This window comes from Podarcis vaucheri (genome assembly GCF_965113315.1).
Source record: "Podarcis vaucheri genome assembly, chromosome: 5".
NCBI lineage: Eukaryota > Metazoa > Chordata > Lepidosauria > Squamata > Lacertidae > Podarcis > Podarcis vaucheri.
In genome coordinates, this window is record NC_138763.1 from 35313837 (window position 1) to 35326505 (window position 12669).

At 42.4% G+C, this 12669-nt stretch overlaps 1 protein-coding gene across 1 annotated transcript; it reads left to right on the forward strand.

Moving 5' to 3' along the window:
• Positions 1–1142: 1142 nt before the first annotated feature.
• Positions 1143–10757, forward strand: RBP2 (retinol binding protein 2). Its single transcript, XM_082221977.1, has 4 exons — positions 1143–1287; positions 3506–3684; positions 7097–7198; positions 10618–10757. Exons 1-4 carry the CDS (start codon positions 1215–1217, stop codon positions 10669–10671), a joined length of 408 nt encoding a protein of 135 aa, XP_082078103.1. The 5' UTR covers positions 1143–1214; the 3' UTR covers positions 10672–10757.
• The last annotated feature ends 1912 nt before the right edge of the window (positions 10758–12669 follow it).

Consider the following 12669-nt stretch of genomic DNA (forward strand, 5'->3'; position numbering starts at 1 on the left):
GGACCCCTGACATTTAAGTCCAGGCATGAATGACTCTGGGGTTGTGGCGCTCATCTCGCTTTACAGGTCGAGGGAGCTGGCATTTGTCCACTCCACTGACAGTTTTTCTGGGTCATGTGGCCAGCATGACTAAGCCACTTCAGACAAACCAGAGCAGCGCACAGAAACGCCGTTTACCTTCCAAGCAGAGTGGTACCTATTAATCTCCTTGCACTTTTTGGTGTGCTTTCGAACTGCTAGGTTGGCAGCTACTGCCACCACCAAACAGCAACTTGTCCGTCACATCCCTCCAATGTAGGAGGTGGTCCATTCCTTCTCCAGGGCAGCTGGGGAAATGAACTAGTAGGAGGGACAAAAGAGGCACCTGTACTGTTGGGCCCTAGCAGGGTATTTAGGCTCCAGCAGCTGTCCAAGGAGCCCAGGTGCTGAAATAGACCCTACTACTGCAAACCACTGAGCCTTGGGCTTGCCGATCAAAAGGTCGGCAGTTCAAATTCCCACAATGGGGTGAGCTCCCCCCATCAATGCTCTCATCATTCCCAGGCAGGAATTCCTACCATGTCTGACAACATCTGGAGGGCATAACACTGACTATGCCAGCATTAAACATTTGCACAAGTGGTGACTTGGAGCTCAAAACAGGCAGGGAATGGCTGGTGGTGCCTTTGTTACAATCAGCCTTCTACTTGCAGAAGATCTTTTCTTGTCCTTTATGCGATTTGTGTGTCTTTCTTTCTGCTTGGATGACACAGCATCATGAACATTTCTATTAAAAGTAAATGTTGGATTTTTCATACATCCAGAACATCCACAGAATGTAAACAGGAGTTAAGGAAATTCTGAATAAGCACACACATACACACAATCAGGTTCATATAACTATATAACTTGATATTATGCAGTCCATCTTCCAGAGCTGTGCTCCCATCAATGTTTTTCTACTCTTCTTTTATATTTTACAAAGGTCATTGCAACATCATTTTCTCTCTGACTTCTAACCTCAGAAATCTGTTTGCTGCCTCTGCCTTGTCCTCTTGAACCTTGGTAATGAAGGGAAAGTTCGGTTTAGGTTATCTCGCTGACCCTTAGACTTTATTATCTTGGAAGCTGTAAACTTCACCCAAAGAAATATAAAAAGGACAGAATTACAGTAAGCTCTTTCTCCTTTCCAAGTTCCATATCTGAGCCATCCCTGGATTTAAATCCTAGCCGCAATGCCTGTTGATTACACTGGAACGTGGGTGATGGTATCCAATGACAACTTCGAAGGTTACATGGTTGCTTTAGGTAAATATAAAAATAAGAATTTTGAATTGGTGGGATACTTTGTTCTACATTTAATTTAAAAATAAATGAATAAGATTTAATTCAACATTAACTTTTGCCTTTATAGCAAGCCATTTCTAAGCAGATATATTTTGAAGTAAGCCCAGTGAATACAGTGGAATATGCTTCCTAGCAAGTACGTTTTATCTCAAACATTTCTCTTTGAAGGTTTTCTTTTCTCTTTCTCCCGTACAAAAGAATTTGTCAGTCATATTTCAACACCTATGCTATATATGAGATCATTGAACAGGCATTCTATAGCTGAAAGGCACAGGTGATTTGCACTGACCTAAACTGCAAATGGGTCAGAAAACCTACTTTGCAGTACAATCCTATGCACATCTACTGAGTAGTAAGGTAAGGTTGACTTTGTCTTGCTCCTAGGAAAGTGTGCATAGGGCTGCAGCTTGAATCTTGTATGGTAACATTTATAAGAAGCTCTCTGTGCTCCCAATTTGGTGCCATACTCAACAAGCTGAAAGACAGCTGGTGCCTCTGGAAAATATCTCCCCCTCCCCAGCTAGGCCATCTCTGCATTAACAGCAGAAAAGTGGCCCTAAATGTGCCACAGTTGTCCCTGTATTTTAACTCCTGATCTGCATCATAAATTGTTGAGGGTGGATTGTTCAGGCAAGGAAGGTTGTTTTAATTGAACTTATGGATCATTAGCCACACTATTTTTCCTAAGTACAAGAGGGACTTCTGACCCCCACTCCCCACCAGTCACTGAGACCATGTTTCAGTGATGTAAGCAGCATGTTCTACCTAGATCTTAAATGTTTATACTACCGCCTGTCATCCTGCCAGGATGTCCCTGCAGCATCTCAGCAGTCAGGACACCCTGTTCCGTGGCGATATTTGCTCATGAAGTGAATCTGGCCACAAGCCAGCAGTCCAATGGCCAAGATTGCTAGTCAAATAAATATAGAAAAAAAAACACTGAACAGCTGCGGTGTAGAAAAAGTCCTATAGGGACCTAGGAATAAGTCCCGTTGAATTCAACAGGCCTTACTTCTGAGTAGACATACTTAGGGTTACACTGTTAGTCACTGAGGATGGTATTCAACTAAGTTTTACTCAAAGCAGAAATTAATAGACCTAACACAATCTTGTTCATTACTTTTAATTAGTCTACTCCAAGTAAAATTTAGTTGAATACCACCCTAAATATATCTATATCTATATCTATATCTATATCTATATCTATATCTATATCTATATCTATATCTATATCTATATCTATATCTATATCTATATCTATATCATCTAATCCAGGCTTCCTCAACCTCAGCCCTCCAGATGTTTTAAGACTACAATTCCCATCATCCCTGACCACTGGATCTGCTAGCTATCATGGGAGTTGTATGCCAAAAACATCTGGAGGGCCGAGGTTGAGTAAGCCTGATCTATATCTATATCTATATCTATATCTATATCTATATCTATATCTATATCTACCAGCTTTCTGCCAAAGTGAGTTACTTCTTGATAAGTGAGGACTGCCTTAGATTACAATGTGGCTAAACAGTTAAACTTGTGCACAAGTGCAATTCAGATGAGTGAACTTTCCACAGCAGTGCTAAGTAAAGGTGTACCTTAGTTGATGAACGCCTTGCGAGTCAAATGGTTTGGCTCCCAAATGCCACAAATCTGGAAGTGAGTGTTTGCGAACGTTCTTTGGAACCTGAACATCCAAAGCAGGTCCCGTGGCTTCCGAATGGCTGCAGGAACTTCTTGCAGCCAATCAGAAGCCACGCCTTGGTTTCCGAACGTTTTGGAAGTCGAACAGACTTCTGGAACGGATTCCATTTGACTTCCGAGGTACAGCTGTAATGTATTCCATCAGCACAAGGATTGCCACTTGTGCAAAAGAACCTTCCCCCCCTTCTCCCCCTTTGCACCCTCTAAACCTGTTATGGGGACTCTCCAACCCTCCAGAGCAGATGGGCTACACATGGGGAAAGAAGGCCTGGAAAGTTCCATTATGTAAACAGTAATCCTTATGCTGATAGAATGTGATAGTTGTATACCGGCAGTATCATATGGCCCAGGATGTAATACTCCACACACACACCCCAAAAGCAGAAAGTCCTATTGGGCACACATTACTTTATTGTTTATAAATGTATGTTTGAATTAATCAGGCCCATTGTTAACATATTTATTGGTGTGTCTGCAGGCATTGGCCTTGCTACGAGAAAGATTGCAAACCACCTGACACAAACGAAAGAAATTATTCAAGAGGGAAACCATTTCAAGACGAAAACGCTGAGCACTTTCAGGAACTATGAAGTGAATTACACCGTAGGAGAGGAATTTGAAGAGCACACCAAGGGGCTTGATGACCGAGTGGTGAAGGTAGAAACTTATGATTTGCTTTCCATTTACACAGCAGTCAACACCAGCACCTGACATTCAAGAAAACAGGTTGAAAGCAAATTATAAATGTTAAAGAAATGTTTATTTATAAAGAAGCCGCTATTTGCATTTCAAAACGTGGATGTTTTTCTATTGCAACTATTTATTCCATATGTAAATCATGACAGTTTTTCAGCTCGTTGACAGCAAGACAGAATTATTTTTCCAACTCCTCATGGTTCCACCAGGTACTTATATATCCCCCACTGGCTCCTCCAGACTCCCCACAGGCTACAGCAAATTCTGCTTTCTGGTGGAAGCAACTGCTGAGCTACTGCATATGACCATTCTACCTGTGGCGGCACATTTTTTTTCATGTTAGTTTATTCCCCCCCCCCCGTAGCTCCCTGTTTCTGGAGAACTTTTTAAGCAGAGTAGAATCTATACACACATACAAACCATTCTGAAAATGCTTTTTAAAAAAGCATTTTTAAAAATGCATTTTAAAAAAGCATTTTTAAAAATGCATTGAATTTTCCATAAGGCTCACCATCGTCATCTAGTGTCACATTGTATATCACAATTAAAACACACTTAAAACATTTGCAGCTGTATAGCTGAGTCCCAGGAGTCAAGTGAGCCTGATGCAAGCTGTGTCCTAGTTAGGGCTGCATCATAGTCAGTGGTGGGCCAGAACTGTGAGCCAGGTGCTGAGCCAGAAAGTTGAGGGGCCTGCACATCAAAAGCCAAAAAACCTTGTGGCTCATGCATGAATGCTCCTGTTCAAATAGGAAGACTTTTATATGCTTTCCTGTCTAGTGGAGTCCAGTGGCCTTTCCTGAATAGGAAGGGCCATTCCACAGCTGGAGAGTATGCGTATGTTCACTTTAGAAGAAGAAGAAGAGTTTGGATTTGATATCCCGCTTTATCACTACCCGAAGGAGTCTCAAAGCGGCTAACATTCTCCTTTCCCTTCCTCCCCCACAACGAACACTCTGTGAGGTGAGTGGGGCTGAGAGACTTCACAGAAGTGTGACTGGCCCAAGGTCACCCAGCAGCTGCAGGTGGAGGAGCGGAGACGCGAACCCTGTTCCTCAGATTATGAGACTACCACTCTTAACCACTACAGCACACTGGCTCTCTTTAGTGGCTTAAAATCCAGTGAGGTCAATCACACACACACACACACACACACCTCTGTGTTTCAAGTCACATTTGCACAATTTTAGAGTGGGGAGAGGATGTCTTCACCCAAAGTTCTCCCGAGTTCCTCCATTGCTTCTGGTTCTGAGGAGAAAATTATAACATGGAAGACAAGCAGTGCTGTCAAAATGGTAACTGGTTAATAATAATAATAATAATAATAATAATAATAATAATAATAGAAATGCCCATAGGTTTATTCATCATTTACCAAGTTGTAAAATACTTATGCCCATATTGACCTTATATGCAGGGATGGAACATCTAGTTTTGCCACCTGAGGTGAAAGGGGAGGGTGCTTTCGCCCTGCTGCCCTAGCATTCCCTCTGAAGCTTCACTTGCCAGGATCACAAGAGTTCCATGAGATCTTGCCAGCCACCATCACCTCTCCTCACTTCTCAGGTGGTGGCAGGGGCAAGGCGGGGAGTGCCATCTCATGGGATTCCACAGCCTGAGGCAGCTGCCTCAGTATGCCTCATGGACAGGCTGGCTCTGCTATTATGGAAAAGTTAGTTCCTGTGTTTTGTTGTTGTTGTTGCTGTTTTCCTGACAGTAAGATCTGGCCACTCTTCTGGGGGTGGGGTGGGGGACTCACTGGATTCCCTTGAGGGAAGATAATTGCATTGATCTGTCTTTCAGAAGATATTGGTCTGATTCTGAGGCAATTGTTAGTTCAATTCATTTCCATCCATTGAATTGAGCTCTCTGTGAAGGAACTCTCAAGCCAAGGTCTTGTTTCCCATATAGCTGCTTTTCAGTGGGTAGCTTCCCTCTCCCCCAATTGGATTACATTTTATTCCTGATTGTAACCTAATCTGTGCCTACACCGCTTGGTATCTACAGAGCTAAAACAGAATGGCAAGCATTACAATAGCCAAATCATTTCCTCTCCCCTCCCCAAGATAATGTGGAGGAGTATGCTGCTCATAGCCAACATCTTTCCTATTATCTGTGACCTTTTCATGCCCTGACATCACAGCATGCTCCTTATACCTCTGTCAAAGCTATCCTTTACCAGTCCTGTCTCGGGTAGAAAACTGCCTCTTCCCTGAACTTTCAATAACCTCAATTTTCTCCTATCGTCACTGTTGTTATCTGACGGAGAGTAGAAAAAGCATCTTATTTCTTTTATAATTCTATCTGATTTCTTATCAAGATGATTTCTGCCCGATATTCCCCCACCGACACACTGCTGTTTTTGCAGGAGGCTCAGGAATTAATTATTTTTAAAGAGAGCTGTTCTTTTGCAATCTGTTCTTTTCAGTGCAGAGAATGTGGGATGTTGCCAGACAGCTACAGAATGTACAGAGGTCATATTTTTCTCCCAATCACAATTGTAGTGAAGCAGCACTCAAATGAAAGAAAGGAAGAAAGAGAATATAATTCAAATATCTCCTCTGGTGTGTGCCTGCACTACTATAGTAGCTGTGATCAGGGCATCCCCATTCTTCTTATTGCACTTCCAGTTGAGTGGCTCCAAGATGCCTCTTGTTTGCACACAGAGAACTGTCTTTCATGGTAGTTTGACCATGATAAGGTTGACTCCACCCACCCTCCCTTCCTTCCATTTCCTTTCTGAGCCCCCCCCCCAATGTTATTCTAGCAGTAAACACCTGTTTTGGTTAGCCTGAAAATAAATTTGGGGACCATTTACATATTAGAAGATGCTCATATGCAAAAGCTTTGAATCCAAGCTGCTGTGAACAATCTCTTCCCTCCCAATATGCCCTCCGCATCCACAACAGAAGTGCGTGTGCATGTGTATTAATGTTGTAGCAGTTAAAATGATCCACGGCTTTTCCTGCTGCTGTGCTTTACAGTGCGTTTGTGGCTTTCTTCTGAGGGAGAACGGAATAATGCAAATTTCATATCTGTGCTCCCCTTTCTGGAGACAAATCCCATCATAAATTCACTTTATTTAATTATCTTCTTTTGTGCGTATATTATGGATCATTGTGTCAGGAGAAATAGCCGGGAATTGAAAACATAAAACACTTTTAGTGACACTATAGGCTTTCTACTTAAATTTGGGGAGCTGGGAGAGAGGGGAGGGGGTGGTATTTGCTTGTTATGTGTTCCCTCTCCCCACCTCCCACCCCGACCAACTCTATGCTGCCATTATGTCACCCTGACTCCAGTTTATTCTGATATGTTGTTAGCCTCAAACGTTTCTACCATGTTGCTGAACTTTATCATTTGATCCCTGCAGACGCTGGTGACCTGGGATGGTGATAAACTAATCTGTGTCCAGAAAGGCGAAAAGAATAACAGAGGCTGGAAACACTGGATTGAAGGGGACAATTTGCATCTGGTAAGAGCCGAAATCATTCATGAAAGATATACCAATAGCAGTACTGCAGGAAAATTCAGTCACTTGGGGAAAGGGCTGTAGCTTTGCATGCAGCAGGTCCCAGGTTCAAGCCCTGGTGTCTCCAGGGGGCCGGGAACCCCAGAGAGCCGCTGCCCATGTTGACTATTCTGAGCCTGGCTTCCCTTCCTAGCATATCATTGCCATAATGAACAAAGGCATATATTTGCCTCCGCCTAATTTGAAGCTATCTGGAGTATTATTTACCTACAGAAAAGATGTTCTTGGGGGGTGGTAAGAAGAATGATGCAGAAAAGCAGGTCAGAAAATTGCTCTCAGAATAACCATCAGGCACCCGGTATATACAATCTCTAAAGCGTATAATTTAGTGCCACTGGAAAAGCTGAGTTCATACAGCTGGGTTAGTAAATGAAGTCCAAGCCTGACATGTAGTAAGTTTCAGTGGGGCTATAGGGGCCTGTAAAGAAAATAAGCAGTCAGTGAAGTATGGAAAAAATAAATGAGAGTTTACATATTAAGAGGACTCGAAAGAACAATTGGGAAAGTGAACAGGCAGACTTGGGTGAACCAAAGAATTTCAGTTCAGTTTTCAAAGCTCTTTATGGGCACAAGCCTCAGTGAACTAAATGAACAGGCAAAGGAGATGGAGATCTTCAGCAGACAAACACACATAGCTTTTGGAAATGAACCTGCATGTTTACTTCCTCTGATATGGATCTAGCTGCATAATCCCTAATGGTTTTGCACAGCTTCTCCATGTAGAACAGGATGGCTTGATGAGTTAATAATTTTCTCAAACACTTTCCATATCCCCGTTCTAAACACATTTAATTGAAAATTAGTGCAATGGGGTTTTTTCCAGCTGAAGGGGCACATACCCTTATATTAAAACCTTCTGGGGGCCATATGCCACTGCTAGGGGCTAGGGGAGAAGCAAAAGCTCGTGGAGCAGCAAATGTTAATTTTATCTTTTTACAGTAGGCTTTTCACACACACACACACACACACACACTCCTCTCAGTTCTCCATCCAGGCAAACAAGAAGAATTATCAGAGTCCAAGGACACTTTCTAGTCAGGCAAAAACACTCAAGGAAGTGCAAAGCCAAGCTAATTGGAAGTGTGGTCTGGGATGAAGGGAAGGGGATGAAAAGGAGTTATGGACTATGGGGATTCCTGAGGGATAGATAGATAGATAGTCCTGGCGGGCCATATTTGGCTTCAAGCCTTAGATCCCCCATCACTGCTCTAAACAACTGTGTTTAATGTTGCCTTCCGAATGTATACATTTTTACAGTCCTTGCCCAGAATCCAAAGTTATTTTAGGTGCAGCCACAGGCTTGCAAACCTCTTAGGTAGACTTCTGAATCACCCACCTGAAGGATGCCCTTCCGCATCCCTCTAAGTCCCACCATTCCAGAGCAAGTTTAGAAGTGGCACTTTTTCACCCTGATCCCTAAAACATTTGAAAAATCTTCTGGAATCCAAATTCAACAAACCTTATAACCAGATCGCTTGAGTTCCAGTACATTCCAATAAGTTCTAGTAGCTTGATATGGTCCTAGTACAGTAGTTTAATATGGCAACAGAATGCTGCCTTAGATTATCCTTTGGTCTGATCCAGCAGGGCTCTTCTGTTACATGTCACCCCAATCTCCAAGTGGTCCAAGATTCCTGTACTCCAGACACTTACCTAGTGTTTGTGTTTCCTTTGGAAATGAGGCACAGTGGAAACTGTGGTGTCTTTATGATATATGGCTTATTTACACACATATACAACCTGAGCCTATGATGGAGAGGTCAATGCATTACGCTCCAAGAGGGTTCTGTTTCTCCCACTGCTGGATCCAAAGAGATCAAACATGGCTTTTTGTCCCTATGCTTAGCTTGTTGTGTTTAGCAGACTGACACTTTGTCTCTCAGTGGAAGGAGGGGCTTGCGCTCATCTACCCTCCGGCACAGAGTATCTGCTTTGTTAATCACCCCTTACCTTTCTTTTGTTCTCCATAATAGCTTTTCTCCCATGTGTTTTCCTGAGCACAGAAAAACTGCTTTGGCCTGTATTTTCACACTGTTAAATTCAGTGTCTGGCAGCCCATCTTAATAGTCCATCTTGATAATCCAATGCCCACTAGACACAGGAATTTAGGGGAGTCAAGGCACCCACAAACGCTTAACAATACTAAATGGTGGACACTCACCAGATTCCAGTTAGTCCCTTAGTCAAAGTTTTATCACAGGTGGACTGAAAAATCTGCTGATGGATTCCGTATAAAAACAGAATTTGGCAGCCTTCATCAACATTGCAGTGCCTCATGACACATCACAATTTTCTCCAAACCGCAGGGGTGAAGGAGATGATATTAGAAATTAAATTAAATTAAATTATTAATTTAAAAATGAGGACCCTGGAGCGTAAGTCATATGATTCATTAGCTTGTGGTACTTTCCCTTTCACCCTGATAACAGCTTTGCACAATAGATTATTATCCCCATTTTACAGAGGAAGAACCACAGGGTAGTAGCTTATCCATATGAACTTAACTGAAAAAAGAAAAGTATCCAAAATTATTTAAAAAAACTAAACACCTTTGCAAATTATGTTTATAATTAAAAAATCCCGCTGCTATTTTTTGCAACATTCTACCTCTGTTTACATTGTCACTATCCAAGCCTGCATAGCTCACTTTAATACAAAACCGACTACAGTATTTGCAAACTCTGAGGGGCCAGTCTAAAGGGATGAGGGATTAATTTCACAGACGCACAATAGGAAGCTACCTACTCATTTCTATTCTTTTCACGATCATAAAATTCTGGCTTCACTTTTAGCAAAAGAAGGTCAATAAGATGTACAAAATTACCATTGGGTTGATTTCATCCCTGCAGAAACCAGAATCTTATCCTGTTCTGTGCCAGACTTGCTTTATATTGTTATGAAACAACTTCAGAATTGGCTAGTAATCTCATTGACTGGATTTGTTAGGGTTGGTATAACATTCTGAGAAAAGAGCCACATTTTGTTGGGAAACCAATTGACAAAGTGTTATACTTAACTCCTGTTACCTTTAAAGCTTTTCCTTCTCTCCTTTTGCAATTTCCTTGTTGCTTCAGTGAGTTTAATAAATTACAGTATGTTGGTTAATAATAGACAATGCAATGTCCCACAGTTACAGAGCAATTCCTATGCATTTCCCCATTTTTATCCTTTGTAAAAGTCAATTCAAGTGTCAGAATCTAATTACTGCAACCTGTAGTGCTTGCTGGCTGATTGGTTATATAAAATACGCTGCTCTTTCCCTTTTAATAGCCCAGCCCCGCCGTTAATGCTCTGGCTTAGCTGTTTTCTCTGCAAGTCTGGAAGGGAATTGTCTGTGCTTACCGATGGTTTTAATGTTGTAGGAGCTGACATGCGAAGACCAGGTGTGCCATCAAGTCTTTAAGAAGAAGAATTAAATGGATTTGAATCCCATCCAGCTGCACACTGCGTAATTATTATATTCTTTGCTGAATTAAATAAATAAAACCTTGACACTGCCAGAGATCTGCTGTTCAGTTCAATGAGTGGGAAACCTCTTATAGTAACATCAAACACTCTCCTACGTGGTTTTTTAAAAGAGCTCTTGCTTTCCAAAGTTAAATAATGTATGTCTTGCTCTTCTAATTGTCCCCCACGTAAACCTTGGCAAGAAAAACATTTCAGCACCAAAGACAAAATGTCCTCCAGCAGCGATGTAAGAAATAAGCACACTTATCTTGACAATGGCCCCTCACTCCATGACAGTCTAATATACATTTCAATGATGAGGAGGGCAAAGCCCGTGTTCATTGTACTTTTTCTAACTTCCTTAGCTATGGGTCACCAGGACTCTAGTTTCAGGCAACAAAATGCTCAGTGGGCTGGGAATGAGACTCAAAGCCACTAACAGCTAGATCACTAAATTAAATTTAGGAAAGGAAGACCGCAGCCATCGGAAAAGTCCTCTGAACAAACCTAATTTGTTTCTAGTTTGTGTTCCTCAGAAAGGTGTCTCTGAAAACCCAGGCCACAGATATTCAACGAGCTTAACGGGAGATTTAACTCGTGCCTCTCAGAGTGCTTCACATCAGAGTGCTTCATATCATGGCTTCAGCTATATCTCAACTGCTGTCCGAGGCTAAATAAAGGAACTATATTTACACACTGACATTTAGGGCTGATGTGGCCAAGAAGTGTCCTAAAGCACATGTACCACAGAGGTACTCTTGTCAGGGGATCAGTACTGGATTGCCTGTCTCAAGACTTCTTGAGCCAAATTCCACTTCTCACAAAATGTGAGTGTAAGCTCTGGTGTGGATGCTGGCAGCTGGCTGAGGACTCTGTAACCCAGCAGTGGGGAACCCTTTTTCCAACCCAGGGCTGCATTCCCTTGTGGACAACCTCCCAGGGCCTGCATACCAGTATTGTACCTTTGTACAGGAGGCCACATTCCAGCCATGCGGAGTTAAAGGTTTTACACATGCCTGATCATCCTCCATCCAGCAAAGCAAGGAGCATTATCACAGTCAGGCATGGCCCGGCCTATCTCGCTTTGCCGCCTGAGGTGAATGGGAAGGTGCCACTTCCCTGCTGCCCCTACTCCACCACTGCCCAACCACTGAAGGCTTGCTTACCAGGGTTATGTGGCAGTGGCTTCCAGTTGATAGGCTCATGAGATCTTGTGGAACTCTCGAGATATCTCACCAGAAGTCTCACGGGATTCAGACTCATGAGGCAGCTGCCTCAGTGTGCCTCATGGGCAGCCTGGTCCTGATACCAGCCCAAGAACACATTCTCGCCGGGCAAAAGCACATTATGAGAGTGCAGAGCATGGTCAACAATGTCTGTGGATTTGGGAGCATTACAAGGGCAATACAGAGAGGTCTGAAGGGGCACATTAAGCCCCTAGATCTGTACAGTCATTTCTTATACCTGCTGTAACCTTTTGATTGCTCAATGCACAGAAATGATCCATGTGTGGAGATTGGGGCTGGGATAGGGTCAGTGGGCGCAGTTCTGATCCTAATGCCTAGTATAAACTGTCAAGACTGTATGAAACATGTGGCTGTGGCTATAAGACACAGGTTTTGCATCAGGCCTTCTTGACATTGTCAGCATACATGCCAAGATCACGAAAGAAAGAAAGAAAGAAAGAAAGAAAGAAAGAAAGAAAGAAAGAAAGAAAGAAAGAAAGAGGGAACGAACTAGCCTCTTGAAAAATGGTGGAAAATAAAACAAAATCACATACCCCATGCACACACAGAGTTTAAACTTCCAAATTCATCATAATGTATTTTATTCATGAACTCAGTCCTTTAGACCAGCATGTTCTGAAAAGGAAACACATGTAAGGTAATGTATTATGTTGCAATTTGCAACAGTACTGAGTGATTTCAACAATGCTCATTATGTTCAATTTCCTACTAAACTACCAC